The sequence below is a fragment of the Callionymus lyra genome, chromosome 16 (genome assembly GCF_982586985.1).
Source record: "Callionymus lyra chromosome 16, fCalLyr1.hap1.1, whole genome shotgun sequence".
Lineage (NCBI taxonomy): Eukaryota > Metazoa > Chordata > Actinopteri > Syngnathiformes > Callionymidae > Callionymus > Callionymus lyra.
Window position 1 is genome coordinate 18,023,390 of NC_141833.1, and position 21,689 is coordinate 18,045,078.

Here is a 21,689-nt window from a genome sequence, read left to right on the forward strand (position 1 = left end):
AGTAATTGGGTTCATGGTATCCCTTGTGTCGTCTATGGGTCAAGTCGACCCGAAGGCCATGAAAACAAATTAATAAAGTGTTTTTGTACAACTTGACATGACACATGGGATACCTCAAACACAATTGTATTTTTGGCCTTCGGGTCACCTTGACCCAGAGATAACAAGGGTTATGGATGTTAAACTAACATGAATGGTTTAGTTAATTAAATGTCAAATAGGGCCCAATATCATTTGGAATGGCCATAAAAAACAAGAATTCTTCGTTCATAATAAATAATCATCCTTAAATATACCTAAAATACATTGTGCGTCTTCTGTAGACCAGAAAGTGAACTAAATAGTTGCTCAACACAACACGGATGTGTAGAAATATTGTTAATTTAATAGACAGTGATGAGACTGGACAATAGACGGGGAAAATTTTACATTTTATTAATAATAAATAGCATTAAAAAGAGAGTTGTAGCAAGAAGTCAGATCCCTGTACCCCAAAAAAAGGTATCACCCAAAAACAACCTACACACACACCCTGTGAAAATAAATACCTTCATAAATAAAAGTTCTCCAGTGTCAAGTAAAAGCAGCAACGACCGGATATGAACAAAGAAAACTTTACATAGAGACGTTGAACCGATGAGGTGTGTTTACATGGCGTTGACCTACAGTTTACATTAAAACAATATGATGGAGGAACAATGTTCCCGGCGGTAGCTCAACACGAGGTATTAAAAATGTGTTTCTCTTAAAAAATATTTGATAAAAATCCACTAAAATGGAGTCATTCAATGTTAAAAAATAGGTAGAAGACGGTCATTGGGGCGAGACTCTTGCTACCAGAACCAGGAATTCTGTGAATCCATATTTCATTCTAGTCTTCATTTTTCTCTTTACATCTCCTTCAACTGTCCCTCACGTCCTCTCTTGGAAAAAATAAAAAATGGATGCTCGCCAAAGGTCAAAGACGAGATGCTGAAAAGCACAGATGGCTCTTGATTCCATGAGATCCTACAACCTTCTCTGGGACTCTGGGGCAACTTTTAGAACGATAATGGACACGAGCAGCTGATGTTTTTGAGCTGTACTTTCTGAAGATCTGACTAATGTCTCCTTAAGTTGTTGGTCCAAGAAACGAAGAGTAAAAAAACAATCTCCTGAGACCCTTGTTTTTGTCCCAGGATGGGAAAACTCTGAGCTGAAGGCACTTTGCTGAGAAGATTCTCTAGGATTGATCACATGAGCTAGACTTAATCACGAATGGCACGACTGTGAAGAACATCATCATCAGGCGTCTCTCGCTCTAAACATACTCCCGGTTCTCGATGTCCTTCTTGATGGCCTTCTTGATGCGGTCGATCTCGTCCTCCGAGGAACTGTCGTCGTACTCGAACTTCTTCACCTCCTTCTTCTCGTCGATCTTCTCCTCGTTCTTCTCCTCCACGGACGTGGTCTCCTGCAGCTCCTCCCTGATGGCGTTCAGCTCCACCAGGCCGTCGTGCAGCTGCTGCGCCACGTCTCGGATCTTGGCGGCGAACTCCGATTTGGCCCCTTTCTTGAGCTCCCTGGAGTCCTTGGCCACGAAGTAGATGTCCATGCCCACGAAGAGGCCCGTGAGGACGCCGGTCGCCATGCTGGCGATCTGGACCGCCCGGGCGGCCGTGCTGCCCGCCACGTTGGCGATCTGCACCACGCGCATGATCTCGTTGGCGTTGATGAGGATGGCCTTGCCCGCCATGGCGCCGTCCTCGTAGAAGTTGCTGTTGAGGACGGGGAAGTCGCGGTTGTAGGCGTCCTTTTTCATCCGGATCAGGTCGAACCGCCGCAGGTTTTCGATCCCCTGCTTGACGAACTTCAGGCACTTGTTGAGGTCCACCATCTTCTCCTGGTAGTCCTCCACGATCTTCTCCACCTTCTTCCGATCCATGGAGTTGTTGACCTGGTTGGAGATGCCGGCGCTCGCCGAGGTCAGGCCGCCGGCCGCCGCCACGCCCAGTCCCACCGCCGTCACGATCAGCGACGTTCCCATGGTGACGGGAGCCAGGGCCAGGCCGGCGATGGTGGCCACCCCGCCGATGGCGCTGGTGGAGCCGCCGGTGATCTGGGCGATCTTGGTCTTCTTGTTGAACTTGTCCAGGCCGTCTGCGAGGCTGTTGAGGTCGATGACGTGCATCCACAGGCTCTCGGCTCGCTCGGAGAACAGCTTGTTGAAGACCCGGATACCTTTTTGAACCTTGTCTGCCGTCACAGCGAACGCCCTGTGGAGAGGACACAAGATCAATGTTTTTTTTCATATCTTGTTTGTGGTATCCCTTGTGTTGACTCAGGGTCAAGGTGACCCGCAGGCCTAAAAAATGTGTTTATGGCATCCCTTGTGTTGTATCTTGGTACAAGTGACCCGATGGCCTGAAAAAATGTGTTTATGGTATTCCTTGTGTTGTATCTGGGTCAAGGTGACCTGAAAGCCATGAAAACTAATTAATAAAGTGTTTGTGGACAACTTGAGATGACACAAGGGATACCTCAAACACATTTGTTTTCAGACCTTTGGGTCACTTTGTTGACCCTGAGATAACAAGGGATGCCATGAACATATTTCTTTCAGGCCTTTGGGTCACCTTGACCCAGATACAACACAAGGGATACCATAAACACATTTGTTTTCAGGCTTTTGGGTCACCTTGACCCAGAGACAACAAGGGTTATGGTGTTCTATGAAACTAACATGAATGGGTTAGTTAATTAAATGTCAAATAGGGCCCAATATCATTTGGAATGATTTGAACGATTTTTCTTCATTCATAATAAATAATCATCCTTAAATATACCTAAGATACATTATGCGTCTTCTGTAAACCAGAAATTAATAACTGCCAGATGGTTTAATATCACAAAAGGAACATTTCTAAATACTCTGACCTCAATCAATCCAGACAAATCTCTCTTTGATCTGATATTTCTTACTTGACTTCTTCCTTCTCCGTCATGTCTTCATTCTGAGGCACATCCTCCCAGGCTGAGGACGGAAATAAATAAAAAAGTTAAAATCCAGGTCTATTGGTCACATGGTTTCTATTCTTAAGAACATATTGAATAAGGTGTTTTGACTCACGCTCCACGGTGTTCCACCACTCCATGAGATTGACCTCATCCTGAAATCATTTCAACAAAAAGTTACTTTTTAGTTTTAATCTTTACCATTAAGATTAGGTCCAGAAACAAACCTCGTCATCTTCGGGTTCAGCCGGGTCGAGACGGAAATCCTCCAGCTGGTCGAACAGAGTCCTGTCGGGCTGGGTGGACAGAAACAGTTGGTCATGTTGACGAACACTAACACTGGCGCTACGCGCTAACATGAAATGACGCGACAGCTTCTTCTTCTACTACTATTTAACGATGATTTCAACCAGCTGTAGGAACACTATCGCCACCTGCTGGCAGCACGTTTGGTTTGGATCAAGAAATATGAGAAACTAAATATTCAAGAGATATTTATGCTGGTATCAGCACCGAAATGCACCTGTAATATATATATATATATAAAGTAACTTCCGTTTACAACGTCAACGTCATTAAGATGGAGCCGTTTAGTGTAGAAAGTGTCCATCGATCCATACTCAGTTTTGTGTGCGTTTTAATGACAATTTAGTGTGTATGGAGCACTACATTTACATATTAAGAACTGAGACGCACTTATGCAATAAAAATACTAAGTTTAAGTACGCAAGTATGTGATTTGAAGACACAGCTATAGATCATTGATGTCCACAATTAAACAGAAACTTCCAAACACAGCAAAAAATCATGATAATAATCCGTCCATCGATCGATACTCAGTTTTGTGTGCGTTTTAATGACAATTTAGTGTGTATGGGGCACTACATTTCACATATTAAGAACCGAGACGCACTTATGCACTAAAAATACTAAGTTTAAGTACGCAAGTATGCGATTTGAAGACACGGCTATAGATCATTGATGTCCACAATTAAACTTCCAAACACAGCAAAAAAATCATGATTATAATTTGATCGTCCAGTGTCAAACACAGCAATAATAAAGATATAAATATACATTTTTGTCCGGCCTCGGTTAAGACAGCCCAAGGATATTAACCCTTAATGTGGTTACATTGGACGCCAAAGTTATTGTTCTTTAATAATAAAATAACTGACTGATTTTTTCTCATCTTTTTTTTTTAATCATAAAAAGGTGGTTATACTACACATTTAGAATATTACTAATTTACTACGTTTCTTGGTTGTACTTTGTTTTCTTTGGTTGAGCTTTACTTCATTTGTTTTTACTTCAAACAACTTTTGTTGAGTCACCGTCACACACACACACACACACACGTTTAGTTATTCCAGGGTGAACGTGAGACTCTGGAAAGCACCGCCTGTCTCACGGCAGGTCTTGAGTCTTGACAAGATGTCAAACTTGGAGTCGAAACTGACGACCGAGGAGGGTTTTGTCACGTCATTCAATGCAGAAATACTCGTGAAATTCTGCTGACTCATCAGTGAATTCTGGGTAGAAACTCCACTCTAAGAAGCACTTTTAAAAAAACCTCATTTGGTTGGTACATGTTAAGTCAATTGAAAATGCATTGTTGTGAAGGTGGAAGTGGCAGTAAAAGTGCAGTGAATCAGGATTTTTATGTTTTTTTGCAGAAGTAAACTCAGGGCACATGTTGAAAAAAAAGGGAAGCGGTGAAACCAGTTTGGACGCGTCACTGCTCTGATCTCATCTGGCGTTCTAGACGTGCACAAACACGGCCGCCTGGGTCTTGTGTCAAGAATTCAGGTCACAAGTAAAAAAAAACAGGGACAGCGAGTCGCTTGAGAGGATCCTGGCCAGAGGAGGAGGAGCAGGAAGTGAACGCATCCCAGTCTGGGAATACCAGCACTGAGCCAAGGATCTGATTTGAGATAACAGGAAACACACAATGATCTAGAAAAACATAATCAAACAATCCCGCAGTGGTCAGTAATTTGCATCCAAAATTTTAAGAAAGGACTTTAGATTTGACATGTTTATGTCATTAACGTTCTACATGAGTCAGTGTTTGAATGTTGCCGTGGAAATGTCGCCAGTGACGTTTTATTTGACTGACGGTGAAATTAACAACACAGAACAAACCCTTATCCAAATAACCATGGTCTGGCAGCGAAAAGCTTTATTAACTTTTATTTATAATACTCCCCGTTTTATTGTCCAAGTATATATTTCTGCCAATTTGATCTCTTTTCTTTTTTTTGTACGATTTCATTATTTTTATAACTCGTCAAATCTTGACAAAAAAATATGCCATTATTATCCTGACATATAATCAATGTTCTCATTGTTTTTAAATCACCTAAATCCAGACAGTAAACCTCATGAGAAGTCTCACGTGTTACTTGGTCAAATATCAGTCACATGACACTGGTATTTGATCACAAGGTCATATCAGCTCAAAGGTATTAACCACGGGCTTTGTTAGCAGGTATTTGTAAAATATAAAAATACGCAGCACAGTTTACTAAATCAAGGGTAAAGCTCTAACTCAACGACAAGCAACTTAAGCAAATATTATTATCATCATCATCAGTTTTGTAGGCACATTGGATCACAAAATCACGGCCTTGTACATAAATACTTAGAAATACATGCTCTCTTTAAAGGGACACGATCAGAGTTGGAGAGAATGAATGTGTGTTTTTACCTCTGGAACGTTGTCACCATCCTTCATCTGTACCACCTTGGCCTGAATCCACGAGAAAGAAAAAAAAGTGTATTAACGATGACATGGTGTGACGTTAAATAAGAAAAGCATCGTAATCTTATATTTATTATAACCCCTGAATTAAGGTTATAATCTCAGGTTGTACAAATTGGTGAAGCCCGGCGGGTTCACTTTGGGTTTAAACCAATAGCGAAGCGGTTAGAGGGCGAGCACCAAATGAAGTAGAACTTGAAATGTTTCTAGCGATAGTTGGCGACAGAATAGAATTAATAATTGAGTTTTTTCATCAGTTTTCATTAAAGAAATGTCCTCCTGTCTTTGGTAACTGAATTGATTTATAGTCATTATATATCTTTTTCTTTAATGATTTCCTCTTTTCTCTTCCAGGATCTTTCCTGCAGTTTCTTCACTATGGACGTTGACACCATATTAAGGTTCAATTATTGTGTCGTCACTTTGTTCACTTCTATTACCTCGTGGGTCGAAGAATCTCCTCGATGTTAAGATTTTTGTTTTCTGAAAAAGGACAAAAATTTCCGGAGCTTCACTCCGACCGTACCTTGACTTGAGGCATGAAGGGGTTGAATCTCTTCGGCTTCTTGGCTTTGACCTACAGAGTCGTCACACTCTGTCACACACTTAACAAAATCACACAAAATAAACACTAGATAGATTAAAAACCTCCGCTTTAGCCTTGACCTTCTTATCCTCTTCTTTCCTTGACGTTTCCGGGTCGTCGTCGCCGAGCCCCTCGTCGTCAGACTGAGCCTGATCAACACACAAGTGGTCTGAGCCGTGACCCACAACTTCAAACTTCAACTCGTCTACCTTTGCGGCCCCTCGTGACGCGAAGGGATTGCGATGCTTGGGTTTCTTTCTGGTCTGTAAAAAAGAGACGCCGTTGAAAGACTGAAAACTGGAAGAACTTCATTTCTTATCTGCCCTCATTCAATCTTATCCAAGACTTGAAATATGAAGAGAAGAAATCTAAAGCCGGGTTATCAACAACGGCACGACATCAGAGGGGAAGTTAAATAATTAGTATTTTCTGTGTAGTTTAATGAACGTTTTTAAGTTCCCTGAGAGACAAAGCTGTCCAGGCATTGGCCTGCTCCAACCATTATAAAAAAACATTCTTGTTATTTAAAAAAAACACACAGATTATCTACGATTTCAAACCGTAAAGTTATCAGGAACCTAAAACTTGAAACACATATTTAAAAGCCTTCAGGCCACACATGTTTTTTCTTCTGGTTTTGCATGTGATAATACACAGGAAACCAGGAAGTAGGAACAATATATATTTACACAAAACAGTATTTTTGCAACTCACAAAATCGTTCCAGTAAAAAAATTAGAGACAAATTAATCATATAAACTTACAGTTTCATCGCCGTCTCCTTTGAGGGTTTCGTCATCAGACTGGTTCTGTTGGAACATTTTTTAAAAACGTTGTTATCTTGTGGTTCAGAATCACATGTAGGTAGAAGAAATAGTTGGTTTCATATCCAAATAAAACTTCAAACATCAACTGCACCTGATATACCTTTTTAGATTTGGTCAATCTGCTCAGCTGCTAAAATGACAAAAGTTTGTAGTATCACCAAAAACTCGGATTGTTTTTTTACATTTCTTACCTCCTCGGTGGGTCGAGCAGGAACCACGGGAGCAGCCATGTCGTCGTCCTGCAGCGTGAGACGCATTCAGAAAACGTTCTCGAGCAGATGAAAGGCAAAACATGTCGGACCGTACCTGTTGCTCCTCGGAGTCCTTGTGGAACCACGTCGACATCCCTCCTCTCTTCTCCTGCAAGTCCATGTCAGTTACTTCTCTCTCGCTCACAGGACGCCGACATCCATGTCTCACTAACCTCTCCAGCTGGCCTGAGTGGAAGTGGTGGAGTTTCACTTCTGTCCTTCTTCTCGTTTTGGAGCGCGTTGTTGTTGACCTGACAAAGACACGCAGACAAACAGTCACGCCTAGTTTGAGGGAAATTAGTTGGAAAGGGATGTGACGAAGCTCCATGTAAATTTGGGTAGGAAAATATATGAGGATAGACTTTAGACTTTCTTTTATTGTCATTGCACAGAAACAACACTGCAGTGAAACTGGCAACGAAATTTCATTGCTTGGCAACCGATAAAAAAAAACACAGCTTAGAGTGAATGTATACAAAAAAAAAGTATAAATATAAATAAGTTAACAATAGTGCAATATAGTATAAACAGAATTGTAAATTTTGATGGTAGAGAACATACTGTTTTCCTTCTATTAATAACATTACAGTTATGACAAAAATTCACCTTTAAAAATGATTATTATTAAAAAGCACAAACCATTTTTGACTTCTTTCCTGGTTGTTTGGCATTTTGTCTCTCCTCTGCTTCCTGTAGAACAAAGAGAATTACACATATAAACCTTTTTGTTTCATAAAAAACAATTTAGTATACACATGCTGTCTAGCAACCAGTAGCTAGCTACAATGCTAACAATGCTAAAACGGTAGCATGGCAACAGACTTTAAAGCTTTCTCAGAATTGCTAATAATACATTGTGATCTCGATATTATACACCCAAACTAGACACAATTATTAAACAAACATCATATCAACAATGCATTTAATTCGCAATACCTAGATGTTAAGAGTAAACAGTTGCTAGCAAAGCTAACGGCTAGCGAAGCTAACAGCTAGCACAGCTATGCTACAAGACGATTTATGTAAACATCGTTGATAATTTCGAAAAAGAGGCTCAGAATTTATTAAATCTTACTTTGAATTATTTTTTTAGTAAAGATTTCGATTTTTAAAACTAACCTTTTTATTGCCTGATGACCTCTCGGTGTTTTTGGACGAATCCTCGTCTTCCGACTCCGACTGTTTGTCCTGCTCGAAAGAAATGACTTATTTTCTAATCTTTTCATCACAATTATTTATTTATTTTATGGTTACATTTTTTTTAATTACCTTTGCAGCTCGAAACGGGTTCAACTTTGTGAAGGCATCAGACAGTTTGCTCTGGAAAATTAAACCAAAATTAACACTTAAATTATCATATAATTATAACATAAAAGGAAAAAAATCTAACCGGTTTGTGTGCGCTTTGGTTCTCCTTGTTGTCGGAAAGATCATCGTCACTGTCTGCCGTCTTCTCCTGCAGAGAAAAATATACATTTTTAACAATTAAACGAAAGACAAAGTCATTAGTTTGAAACATCTAAACATTAGGAACATTCTGAGTTTGATGAGGTTTCAAAAATGTAACGTACTTGTCTGTCGGGGTTGAACGTGTTCTTCATCATGGCACTGAAACCGTTCTAAAAAAGACAATATGTGATTTAGCTTTTTTGGTTTTTGCTCGTTCGCCACAATGACGGAGTGTTTTCCTCACTTAATCACCCTAAATAAACAAGAGTGACACACCTGTTTAGCTCGAGGCTTTTCTCCGGTGGAGAGGCGTTCGTCCTCCACGTCCTCCTGTTTGTCTTTCGGCTGATTAAACATTTAATTTTTTTACTTCCTTCATGCATATCTAATGTAAATCCAAACGCATGTCGGATTAACTCACCTGAGAGGAAAATGGATTCTTGGGTTTTTTGGTGGCTCCGCCCTGACAAGTCAGACGCATTTTAATCCTCGACTTATTTCGTATAAAGAGTCGTTAATGTTGTTTCTTACCTTCACAGGTTTCTCTGACAAACTGTCGCTGCTCGCCGAGAGTTCAACGTCCAGCGACAAACTATCCTGTTGATGCACGACGTGTATAGTTTAAATATCAAAAACATTTTTTTTTTACAGTTTAATGTGGTTTACTCACCTGTGATTTAGCTCCTTGCAGTTTGGGTTTCTTGAACACACCACTGAAGAGTCCTCCCTTCTCCTGTGGGGAAACAAATGTATACTAGAAGTGAACAATCGTATTTCCTCGGGGGCCACTTTATAAACAACCGTGGCTGTTCTAAGGGGCCGTCGAAGTCGAAAGAAGGAATTTTATATGATGGGAAAATTTCAAGATCAATAAATAAATAATAATAATAATAATTTTATTTTATTTAATTTCTTTCTTTCTTTATTGTAATGAATCCGTTTAATTTATAATTATTGAATATACATTTTATTCAAAAATATATTATATAAAAACAAAAACCCATAAGAAGGAAAAATAAAAGGCAAAACCAAAGGAGAATAAAGATTTTCAAACAAAGATCTTTAGGAAAATATATGTTTAAAAAAAAAGGCCTGACAAAGAAATGACATTATGACAGACAATAAAAAACATAAATTGCTTGATATTTCATTTTATATACATTTTATTTTAAAATATCGTATAAAAGCTACGAGAAAAGATCCAAGTAGGGTTGACCTAGTAATAGTATTTATGGAAAGTGATTTTAAACGTTTCTAAATGGCCAGTTTTATTATGATAAGTTCATGTGGCCGCATAGAAGGAGTCAGGGGGACCGTGTGTGGCCCCCAGACTGCACTTTTTCCAGGTGTGATACATACACTGATTATTAGTTAGAAATATCAAACAATATTCACAGGAATTATACTATGGAAGACCTGTGTATTTACTCAAAATCTATACAAATATCTTAAATAAATATTTAGTTATAGTATTTGTGTTCTCACCTTCGTGCTTCCTTCCGACAGATCGTCTTTGCTTCCCGAGCGCTCGCCAGATTCCAATAAATCCTCCTGATCGACCGTATGAACAGATTTAACAAATTAAAACGAGAGAAACTTTGAATATTTAAAAAGATGAAAGACAACAAACCGTTGATTTGGTTCGTGCGAAAGGTTTCTTGAACATTCCACTGAACATCCCACTCGACTCCTGAACAGAAAGAAAGTTGAAAAATGTACTTTCCTCTTACATCGACCCTAACATAGACCCCATCATAGACCCTATCATAGACCCCATCATAGACCACATTATAGACCCCATCATAGACCACATTATAGACCCCATCATAGACCCTTACATCGACCCTATCATAGACCCTATAATAGACCCTATAATAGACCCCATCATAGACCCTATCATAGATCCTTACATAGACCCTATCAAAGACCCCATCATAGATCCCATCATAGACCACATTATAGACCCCATCATAGACCACATTATAGACCCCATCATAGACCCCATCATCGACCCTATAATAGACCCCATCATCGACCCCATCAAAAGACCCTTACATTGACCCCACCATGGACCCCACCATGGACCCTTACATCGACCCCATTAAAAGACCCCATCATCAACCCTTACATCGACCCCATCATCAACCCTTACATCGACCCTATCATAGACCCCATCATAGACCCCATTAAAAGACCCCATCATCAACCCTTACATCAACCCCATCATAGACCCTTATATAGACCCTATCATCGACCCCATCATCGACCCTATCATAGACCCCATCATAGACCCCATCATAGACCCCATCATAGACCCCATCATAGACCCCATTTAAAGACCCCATTTAAAGACCCCATCATCGACCCTATCATAGACCCCATCATAGACCCCATCATAGACCCCATCATAGACCCCATCGTAGACCCCATCGTAGACCCCATCATAGACCCCATTAAAAGACCCCATCATCAACCCTTACATCAACCCCATCATAGACCCTTACATCAACTCCATCATTGACCCTTATATAGACCCTATCATCGACCCCATCATAGACCCCATCATAGACCCCATTTAAAGACCCCATCATCAACCCTTACATCAACCCTATCATAGACCCTTACATCAACTCCATCATAGACCCTTATATAGACCCTATCATCGACCCCATCAAAAGACCCTTACATCGACCCCATCGTCGACCCTTACACAGACCCATTTTGGGCCCTTGTGCAATGGAGTTTGACACGTACAAGTTACAACATTGAAAAGGTAATTTTAAAGGCATTCATAAAAATGTTTAAAAGAAGAAAAGTTTCTTTAAAAGTTTCTCACCTTCGTGTTTCCTTCCGACAGATCGTCTTTGCTTCCCGAGCGCTCGCCAGACTCCAATAAATCCTCCTGATCGACCGTATGAACAGATTTAACATTAAAACAAGAGAGAAACTTTGAATATTTGAAAAGATGAAAGACAACAAACCGTTGATTTGGTTCGTGCGAAAGGTTTCTTGAACATTCCACTGAACATCCCACTCGACTCCTGAACAGAAAGAAAGTTGAAAAAAGGTGGTTTTTCCTCAACATCAAACGGACGTGTCGACACCAACCTTGGCTGGATTGTCGTGACTGTTGGAGCGTTCTTCAGCTGCAGATAAATCCTCCTGCACAGATGGAACGACTCAAGTTTCAACGACATCACTATTTAAAAAGCTCACTCTCACCTGAGACTGCGTTCGAGAGCCGTAGGGTTTCGGGGATTTCTTGAAAATCCCGCCAAACACTCCTCCCGACTCCTGCGGGAAATAAATTATTATTTAAAAAGTGCCTTAATATTAAGACTTCTATTTAATCACCTTAGTGTTTTGATTGACAGCCAGGTTGTCGGTGCTGCTTGTTGTTTCTCCAGGTGCAGACAAGTCTTCCTGAAAAACACGTTTATATATTAAGCCCAGAAATACAATAAATATTTTTGAAGAATGTGTGTAAACGTGTTATATGGATATCAATATTCAAATTATTATAGTCATTTTTTGGGGCGGGGGGTTTGTAAGCATTTACACAAAAAAGCAATTTTTTTAACGTAAATTTGAATTAAAAATAAATAAATCTATATTAAAACATAAATCAACTTACCATATTTTCTGCACTACATGTTGTTTTGTTAGAAAATTAAATGCTTTAAATGCACCTTACAGTCTTAAAAATACGGTAATATTTATATTAAAAAAATTCTAATAATTATAAATAAAATTCAAATAAATATAAAAATTAGATTTCATTAAAAAAAAAATTATAATAATTAATAGGAATATTTCAAATATAAAAAGGTTTTTCTTTTTTCCCGCAGCCGTCCTTCCACAGTAATGTTTGTATTAAAGGGTGTTTATTCCACCGGGAGCCATGACATCGAGACGTTCACGAGTGAAATGTCACAGCAGGTCCATGTCTTGCTCAAGGGCACGCACAGAAGTTTATAAAGTCAATAAGCTCCTCTCAGAGTAACCAAAACATGAAGGAAAAATACCTGAGACTCGGCCCGTTTGGGAGATCTTTTGAACATTCCGAACATTCCTCCCGACTCCTAGAAAAGAAGATTGAATTTATTCGCCGAATCTTTTTTTATGACGACGTACGAATGATTTCTTCCTCCACCTTGTTGCTTTCAGACATGTTGCCGTCACTCTTGGCAAGATCCAGAAAATCCTGGGAGAAAAAAAATAAATCCATCGATCATTCAAGGACTTTAAAAAAAAAAAGAATAAGGTGAGTCAAGAATCACCTGCGAGTGTTTTCGGGCATGTCGGGGTTTTGGCTTCGGTTTGACCTCTACGACCTCGGATTTATCCTACGATTGAAAAGCACAAGTTTCAGTTATTCAAACTTTCCGTCATTGAATTTGTGACCCTGAACGCACCTTAGACGAGTGATTGTTGTTTGACACGTTTTCTTTGCTACTACTCAGCTCCTAAAAAAATACATGGACATTTAACTTAAACAAATATTTTCAGACACATGTGTGTAAACAAGTGTATATAAGATGAAGAGAGCAGCAGCAGAACATGAAAATGTTTAATTTCCTGATGAGGAAAACTGTATTTTTTGAAGAATGATCTCAGATTTCAAGAAGGAAACGTATGTAGCAGGAAAGAAGCTTCGACAACAAACCTCTTCTCTGCCAGATTTCTTCTTGAACATTCCTTTAAAAACTCCACCTTTGTCCTGAAACGGAAACAATTTAACTCTGAAGTACGAGTCTGTGTTTCACGCTCACCTTCGTGTTGTCGCTCAGGCTGTCGCTGCTTTTGGAAAGTTCACTGGCGACTGATAAATTGTCCTGAAAACACAAATACAAAGTGTTTTTTTTCATAATAAACTAATTTTATATCTGATACATCATCATTTTAACTGCTTTTTATTGTAATATAATTCTTATTTTTTCTAAATTTTATTTTACATTCTTAAATAAATACATACATTATTTCTACAAATTATAGAATAATTAACCAAATATTATTAATTATTCTAATTTAATATTTATCGTTTTTTGTTTATATTGTGTTTTTTTTTGTGATATAAATACAAATAATTCCACAGTTATTCTTTACAATTTATTTCACATAATCATTCTTTAATGAGTATTTTTATTATTTATTTTTAAACGTCAAGATTGTCACGTGTTGTACTAACCTGCTGCGACTCCTCTTTTGTTTTTCCTGACTTCCTGAACATACCATGGAACACACCACCGACGTCCTGAAACAAGAGACGTTACAACCAACTCTAAAACCAAATATTACTTCTTTTTTTTTTTAAATATTACTTCATATGTACGGAATAATTAAATACTTAATTAAAATAAAAATCAATAAATTACTTTTTAATGTTTCCCGTTTGCTTGTGTTGTCGTGGGTCATTTTTGAAATAATATAATATCAAGAATACCATTTTTTATTTCCAATAGAGGAAAAAAAACACATTTGACTAATAAAAGTGTTGGTTAAATAAATAAAAGTTAAATTTTTACATCAGTGACTGAAAAGATGCAGAAAAAAAAAGACTTACTTTTGTGTCACCGAGGCTGTCGTTGCTCTTTGAAAGTTCACGGCTGACGGACAGATCCTCCTGCAGAGAAGGAACGGTGTTGGTTTACAAGGCATTTACATGTTGCAGTTACATTTAAAACACTTGCAAACAAACACATGATCGTACGAGACAGAAACACCTTGTGGTTCACCTGAGCAGACGGTTCCGCAGATCTGGAGGATCTTTTGAACATCCCGCCAAACAGGGCGGCTTTTTGCTGAATCGAAGGGAGATATAGAAAAGCATGAGAACTACACTTCTTTAGTTAGGGGTTAATATCAATCAAGAGCGTCCGGCGGGCCTTTCGCGACCCATGACATGATAATCCCCTTTAAGTTTTCAAGTTTTTAAGTGGGGCAGAGCACTACATTTTTGCTCAACGTCAGAAGGTTAAATAATAAGTTAATCACGTAAGTAAGTAACTTATATTTGTAGAGCGCTTTTCCAGACCAGGGTCACAAAGCGCTTAAATAATCAACAACTAATAACAATACACAATAAAATATAAACTTAAAAAGGTTAAGATAACACCGAAAACAACACAGGAGTCTCAAAGAATCAGGGAAAAGCCTGCAGGAATAAAAATGTCTTGAGATTATAATTCATAAAGCTACGATTATATAGTTAAGATGGGAGAGATATTTCAAATAAAATTGGACTAAAATTCACACTAAAACACGCAAAAAAATCCATAAAACATTAAGCAACAAAGTGCAAGTTTGAGACCCCTGATCTAGAGTGGTTAAATATATTATTTTTAAATAAATACCCAACTGGTATCAAACAAATCTGTGTCGGTTATTGAAACTAGAAGTCAGTATTTGGTTGGTGGGCTTTAAAAAGTCTCTGCCCCCGCGGCCGCAGAGCGTGTTGATCCGGCTCTGGCTCGCAATGTGGCGGCATCAGTTTCTACTTTTGTTCAAAACAATAAAAAGATAAAGCAGACGTTTCTACTCGATCTCTGCCACAGACTCTGACTGTTGTTGTTGTTGTTGTTGCGAGTTTAAAACTCGAGGCGAGTTTCGGTCGCGTTTGACATTGAACGCGTTCAGGTCGAGTCGGAATTTCTGGAGTCGAACCTCGAAACATACACAACAGAGACACACAACACAACACAACACAACACAACTCACAGCGACTCCACCTCCTTCACATTCCAGATCCAGATTATCATACCGGTCCTGTCCGAAAAAAAGGTCAAAACAATCCGTTTAAAACACTATAAAGTAGCGTAAAAGTGCGGGTTTCAAACTCTCCTCCTGCCAGTGAACTCACCATCATCCTCTACAGACCCAGACTCAGGGTTCGGTACAAAAACGAGTCGATTTACGTCCTTTTTTTTTGCGTTGGTTCTGGTGTCTGTGAGGTGAACTGGATCCTCCCTGCTTGACTCAAACACCCGAGAGACTCCCGGGGGTGTGTTCTTGACGCCTCTGATAAACAACACCGAACACTCCCACGCCCAGCCGGTTCCTGAACTCACCTGTGCTGATGACTCCTCGTGGGGGCGTGGTCTGTGTCCCACGGGAGCTGCTGTGCTGTGTTCAAGTGTGGCTCGGATTTTTACGCTGCATACTTTTAGATAGTTTTTTGTTTTGAAATATAATTCCCTTTGGTTTTGATTTCAATTTAATACATTTACGTGTGACTTCTAATGCTGCAATATTATTCTAAAAATATTTTTTATTATTGTAGGAACGGGTCTTACGACGTTAATATTAAAAAAGTAAAGTTAATAAAGTTCAACTAATGTGTTGATTTAAGTGTGTCTTTAATAGTTATTTCAGTGTGTGTCTGCTTGTACAAAAACTCTATTTTCATTGAAATATTTGCATTAGAAAATGATCTCAAGCCCCGCCCACTGAAATCGCTTCCATAACCACACCCACTCTGCTGTGATTGGTCATGCACCGAGGTTTGTCACCGCGTGTCATCAATCCCGAAGGTCTCCACCTCCAAGGGACTTGCTGTGTAAACAAAGTGGGGTGTTATTACAGCTGGCTGGAGGAGGAGGGAAGCCATTATGACGTCATAATGAACTCTCGTAACCTCTCGTTCGCCCAGATTTCAGACGACCTTTTTAAAGTAATAAGTTCAAAACGTGGTCATGATGAGGGACTTACTGCATCTTGGAGAGGAAGACTTTAACATTTGAAAAATAAGTCAGGAGCGTTTGGTTTTCATATTTGTTAACCTTTATTGAATGATTTCGAGACATGATTCAGACGTTTTTTCTTTCACAACCTCGTCTTGATCAGTGGGGTCTTCATGGTGTTAGCGGCGCCACCGTGACTCAGATGTTCTCTAAAGAATTCCTGGATCTTCGTCCACAAGTGAACCTCCGCGGCTACGTGGACACTGGGCTCACCGCCCCACAGGACCGGGAGATTCACGACCCCATGCGGGCTCGAGGCGCAGAAGGGTCCGTACGGCGGCTCCAGATGATGTCCCGATGACGGGTAGGACATGCTTTCGAAGTTATCCCTTCCATTGCGTTTCAGTCTGTCCACCATCTGATCCATGAAACTCTTGCTGTCCCAGTTCAGGTCGTCCTCTCCGGCCGCAAAGAGGAACCGGCCCTTGGCTCGTTCGATGGGGATCAGACTGCCCTCGTTGCGCTCGTCTTGAGGATTATTCAGACAGTTTTTCACCAAAAGTGCCCCCGATGGGGTTAATATCATCTTGCTATAGTCAACCTCCAGTGGAGAGAGGATCCTTTTCTTCCTGTAGTAAAGTGGAAAAGCAGAGTTGGCGTTGCAGCCATTGATCCACACCACTGCGTCAATGCCTTGCACAAAGGCAGCCAGGGAGAGGGCGATGTCCGAGCCTTTGGATCGGCCGATAACACCGATGCCATCACCGCTAACCTGCCAACGAAACCATCGGAGATGAAACAAAGACCCTTGAAGTCTTCTTGATCAACAACGACCATAGCTGTGTCTCAAATCACATACTTGCGTACTTAAACTTGGTATTTTTAGTGAATAAGTGTGTCTCAATTCTTAGTATGTGAAATGTAGTGCTCCATACACACTAAATTGTCACTAAAACACCTACAAAACTGAGTATGGATCGATGGACACTTTCTACTCTAAACGGCTCCATCTTAGTGACATTGACGTTGTAAACAGAAGTTACGTCATATATATATATATATATATATATATATATATTTTAAGTGCACAAGTGCGTCCCGATGAGCAGTGTGCGAAAATGTAGTGCGCAATGCACACTCAATTGGTGCACTCAAACAGTCAGAAAATTGAGTGGATCGATGGACACTTTCCACCCTTAACGGCCGCCATCTTAGTTGACAGTAAGATAAGCCACTGATGACGTGTCTTCGGAGCAGATATTCGCTTAAATGTCTGGAGAAAATCCTCATTTTACCACAAAACAACACAACAATAGTATTAACAGAATGAAAAACAACTTAATAACTTGTTTCGATTGGCGAAAAGTGCTGTCAAGTGTCGGCGATATGGTTCCAACGGCTTGTTGCAATAAGCGTTTAAAAGTAGTAGAAGAAGAAGCTGTCGAGTAATTTCCTGTAAGTATGTAGCGAGAGTGTTTGATTTGAGACAGTACTACCCTGTTGAAACACTGTGCAAGTTAGTGCACTGTGTAACAGTGTACTGTAAAGCAGTGCACTTAGAGAAGTATGCGATTTGAGACACAGCACATGTTTAATCGTAACCCGCACGAAACTCTACGTCCATAAATGTTTAACAATTGCGTCACCTTTGGATGTTGCCGCAGGAACTTGACAGCTTCTTCGAAGAAGTCCAAATGGATATCTCCCACGTTGCCCTTTTTCTTGAATACCGCCACAATCAGAACCACGTAACCTTTGTTGGCCAGAAGACAAGCTCGTCTCTCGTACATGAAGGTGGAGATATCCAACACACCCGGGAAAGGACCTTCACCTGATGGACACAAACAAGACCTTTTTTGTTAAGAAGATCTAACACGAGTATAAAATGACCAAACCTGGTGGTATGAAGAGGACTGCTTGAATGTTCTCCAGTGTCACAGTGATCCGGCTGAAACCGGGGGCCATCACGACCCGTTCGTGGATGGTCTCGGCCAGAGTCCCTCTTTTCTCATCTTCGTCGTGAACAGAAAACCTGACCACCTGTGGAAGTGTCACGTTGCTTTTTATAAAGTTTCTGTGCGGGGTGCCCGGCTGCATGGACCACAGGAGACCCATGGGTTCGACGCCCTTGTAGCTTCCGCCCAGAGATTCGTCTCGGACAACGTTGATGTCCCCGTGGCCGTCGGCTCTGTATTTGGCCCCGGAGCTGAAGTCCACTCCTTTGTCGTCCGTTAAACGGGCCCTAATGGTGACCTCCTGCCTGGACCTCAAACCGGACACTCTCACCTGGATCAGGTCGTCAAAGAGGGACCTGGCACTCGGGATCAGCCGCAGTTGGACTCGAGAGGACATTCCTGGAAGTATGTAAGTAAGTAAGTAATTTATATTTATAGAGCACTTTTCCAGATCAGGGTCACAAAGCGCTTAAACAATCAAAAGAAAACTAAAAATATATATACTTAAAAGGTCAAGATAACACCGAGACAAACACAGGAGTGTTCTGGATCAGAATCTACTGATGGAAGGTCTGACAATGAATAAATCTGAACGTAAGAACAAGAATTTTAAAGTTGATCCTGAAAGAAACTGGCAGCCAGTGAAGAGATTTAAAAATCGGAGAAATGTGAGTTATTCTACTAGAGAGGCTCAGAATTCTCACTGCAGAGTTCTGAAGCTCCTTCTTGATATGAAAACAAACTGTTACAATAGTCCGGACTAGAAGACACAAACGCATGGATTACAAGCTCCAGATCATGTTCTGACAACATTTTCCTAAGTTTAGAGATTTTTCTCAGTTGAAGGAAACAGTTTCTGGTCAGTTTTCTGCAGTGTTGAACTAGAGACAGGTCTTTGTCAAATACAACACCCAGTTCTACTTCATATTGGTGCTCCGCCCTCTAACAGCTTTGCTATTGGTTTACCCCGAGGCACCGCCTCGTCTCTGTGAAAGCTTAATGAACTCGCCACCCAGCAGGGGGCAGTCCACTTCCTATAAATCCGGGAAACACCCGCCACACTTCCTCCTTTACAACTCATCGATAAAGCTCCTGAAGGATCATGGCAGACGTAAGCATGAACATCAATGTAGACAGAGCGATGTGCCTGACGTGTGACACCCCCCTGGGGAGGGGACACACACATGTTTTCTGTTTTCTCTGCCCTGGCCCTGATCACGCGATTGCTGATTGTGGGGCCTGCCATGCGCTTCCCGTGGAGGTCCGACGGAGATGGGAGGCGTACGAGGGCTTTCGAGCCTCTTGACCAAGTCCCACTGAATATCTTGTCTTTCAAGGTATCACTCCTTACAACTCACTTAAGAGAGCGAGTGAGCTTTTTGCTCTCTCCACTAGCCCTGAGTGTCTTTCCTTTGGAGTCTTCATCTGCCACGGTAGATGCCCACGGGGTGAGCCGATCTCCTCCCAGAGGTTTTCTCATTGGGTGAGATCGGCCATTATCCAGGCCTACCAAGCAGCGGGTGGATCTGCTCCTAGCGGACTGAGGGCACATTCCACCCGTGGTGTGGCAGTCTCAGTGGCTCTTTTGCGGGGTTTGGTAGCAGAGGACATCTGCTCAGCTGCTTCTTGGGCGTCCACGTCAACCTTTGCTAAGGCCCATCTCCTTGACGTGACGGCGGGATCAGTAGCTCATACGGTTTTGAGTGCTGCCGTGTCCCCATCGAGGCCCACGGCTTCAGTAGACTTGGATCCTGGGCCGGGGGGGGCCCTAGCGATGCTGCTCCAGGAGCGGCGTCCAGCTTTATCCCGTCGGGCTTCGCCTTGGGTTTAAACCAATAGTGAAGCTGTTAGAGGGAGGAGCACCAATATGAAGTAGAACCCCTGAGTGATCTATCCTAATCTCAGGTTCTACGAATTGGTGCGAAGCCCTCTAACTTCGTCGCCCAGCAGCCCTTCTCGCTGAGTTTTCAGTTGGAGGAAGTGCGGCGGGTGTTTCTCGCCTTTATAGGAAGTGGACTGCCCCCTGCTGGGTGGCGAGTTCATTAAGCTTTCTCAGAGACGAGGCAGGGCCTCGAGGATAAACCAATAGCGAAGCAGTTAGAGGGCTTCGCACCAATTCATAGAACCTGAGATTATGATAGATAACTCAGGGTGTTTCTCATCCCTCAGTCTTCTCAGAAGTATGTGGGGTCCAAATAAACCTTAAATTAAGACAGTACTTGGTATAATCTTGTAAATGCTCATGTCATAGCAATGTAAGGCAAAGCAGTTTATTAGAAGTTTTAATAATCGTTATTCTAACATCCATTTGTAAAAAAAAACAACAACAGCTCATTTGAGTGAGCAATTGTTGGCCAACAGGAAAAATAGTTCCCGATCATCTCTCTTACTTGAATCGGTTGATTTTCTGTTCCAGATGGTCGCTGGGTTTTCAATGTCGTTCCAACTATTCTCACTCTCCGAGCTTAAAGTCAAATCTTGGTTGATGAGTTGTAAACACTTGCTTGTCTATTCTGTCTTATGTCCGACTCGCACGGGATAAGTATTACCTGGAGAAGTTGTGACAACTGCGTAGAACGTCTTGAGTTTTAATCCCGTGTGACATGGAGGAGGGTCCATCTGCAGCCAGTAATATCAGACGGAACGTTAATCCAGACAGGAAGTTGTTTCAGACGAGTGATTTTTTTTTTAAAGTGCCATTTTGAAATACCTGTTTTATTTTTACCATTATAGAGAATCCCTCAATGTTTTAAGATACAAGTTTTTGCATATTGTCTCAAAATCAAACATAAATTAGTGTTTATTGGTATAAAATCCTGAACAGTTTACCAAACAGACACTGGAACACTGTATACAATATCTTGTCAGTGTCCTTCTTTGTATCTGAATAAAACCAATATAATGCCTAAATATGAGACACTTTCAACAGTGGTTCTCATCTGATGTATTCATTTTTGCATTGCTGTGAAGATTCATTTAGATGTTAACGACACATACATATTAATAACATTATTGAAAGACACAGTGGCACTGTTCTTAAAATGTATTTACATAAAACATCCAAACAACAAAAAGGAACAAACAAACCACCTAACCCAAACTATGAAATAAAAAACTTATCTCTCTGTCATCATGGTTTTCTGTACTGCAATGAATTGGTTAGACATGGGTTCTTCACACAGTA

The 21,689-nt window shown here is 40.7% G+C and overlaps 2 protein-coding genes across 8 annotated transcripts; both read right to left on the bottom strand.

The window, feature by feature from the left end:
* Positions 1 to 419: 419 nt before the first annotated feature.
* LOC148064031 (uncharacterized) lies at positions 420 to 15,923 on the bottom strand. Of its 7 annotated transcripts, none has more exons than XM_087810460.1 (40): positions 15,731 to 15,923; positions 15,589 to 15,636; positions 14,595 to 14,672; positions 14,435 to 14,494; positions 14,060 to 14,125; positions 13,644 to 13,706; positions 13,538 to 13,591; positions 13,287 to 13,337; positions 13,152 to 13,217; positions 13,025 to 13,075; positions 12,897 to 12,953; positions 12,226 to 12,294; positions 12,094 to 12,165; positions 11,980 to 12,033; positions 11,853 to 11,912; positions 11,708 to 11,773; positions 10,502 to 10,561; positions 10,357 to 10,422; positions 9,542 to 9,604; positions 9,403 to 9,468; positions 9,293 to 9,334; positions 9,148 to 9,216; positions 8,994 to 9,041; positions 8,813 to 8,878; positions 8,692 to 8,742; positions 8,542 to 8,610; positions 8,062 to 8,112; positions 7,596 to 7,673; positions 7,478 to 7,531; positions 7,363 to 7,410; positions 7,272 to 7,298; positions 7,109 to 7,153; positions 6,554 to 6,607; positions 6,407 to 6,493; positions 6,285 to 6,335; positions 5,705 to 5,746; positions 3,222 to 3,290; positions 3,110 to 3,149; positions 2,962 to 3,013; positions 420 to 2,255 (listed from the first exon to the last, which is right to left on the bottom strand). In XM_087810460.1, exons 1-40 carry the CDS (start codon positions 15,734 to 15,736, stop codon positions 1,301 to 1,303), a joined length of 3,174 nt encoding a protein of 1,057 aa, XP_087666586.1. In that variant the 5' UTR covers positions 15,737 to 15,923; the 3' UTR covers positions 420 to 1,300. The 7 variants fall into 7 exon arrangements, with proteins under 7 accessions (XP_087666586.1, XP_087666582.1, XP_087666581.1 ...); XM_087810456.1 differs by having other exon boundaries at positions 7,263 to 7,298; XM_087810455.1 differs by having other exon boundaries at positions 7,263 to 7,301.
* A 769-nt stretch (positions 15,924 to 16,692) lies between these two features.
* Positions 16,693 to 21,042, bottom strand: LOC148064032 (acyl-coenzyme A thioesterase 5-like). Its single transcript, XM_087810369.1, has 4 exons — positions 20,896 to 21,042; positions 18,446 to 18,904; positions 18,197 to 18,381; positions 16,693 to 17,322 (listed from the first exon to the last, which is right to left on the bottom strand). Exons 2-4 carry the CDS (start codon positions 18,900 to 18,902, stop codon positions 16,693 to 16,695), a joined length of 1,272 nt encoding a protein of 423 aa, XP_087666495.1. The 5' UTR covers positions 18,903 to 18,904; positions 20,896 to 21,042.
* Positions 21,043 to 21,689: the final 647 nt, after the last annotated feature.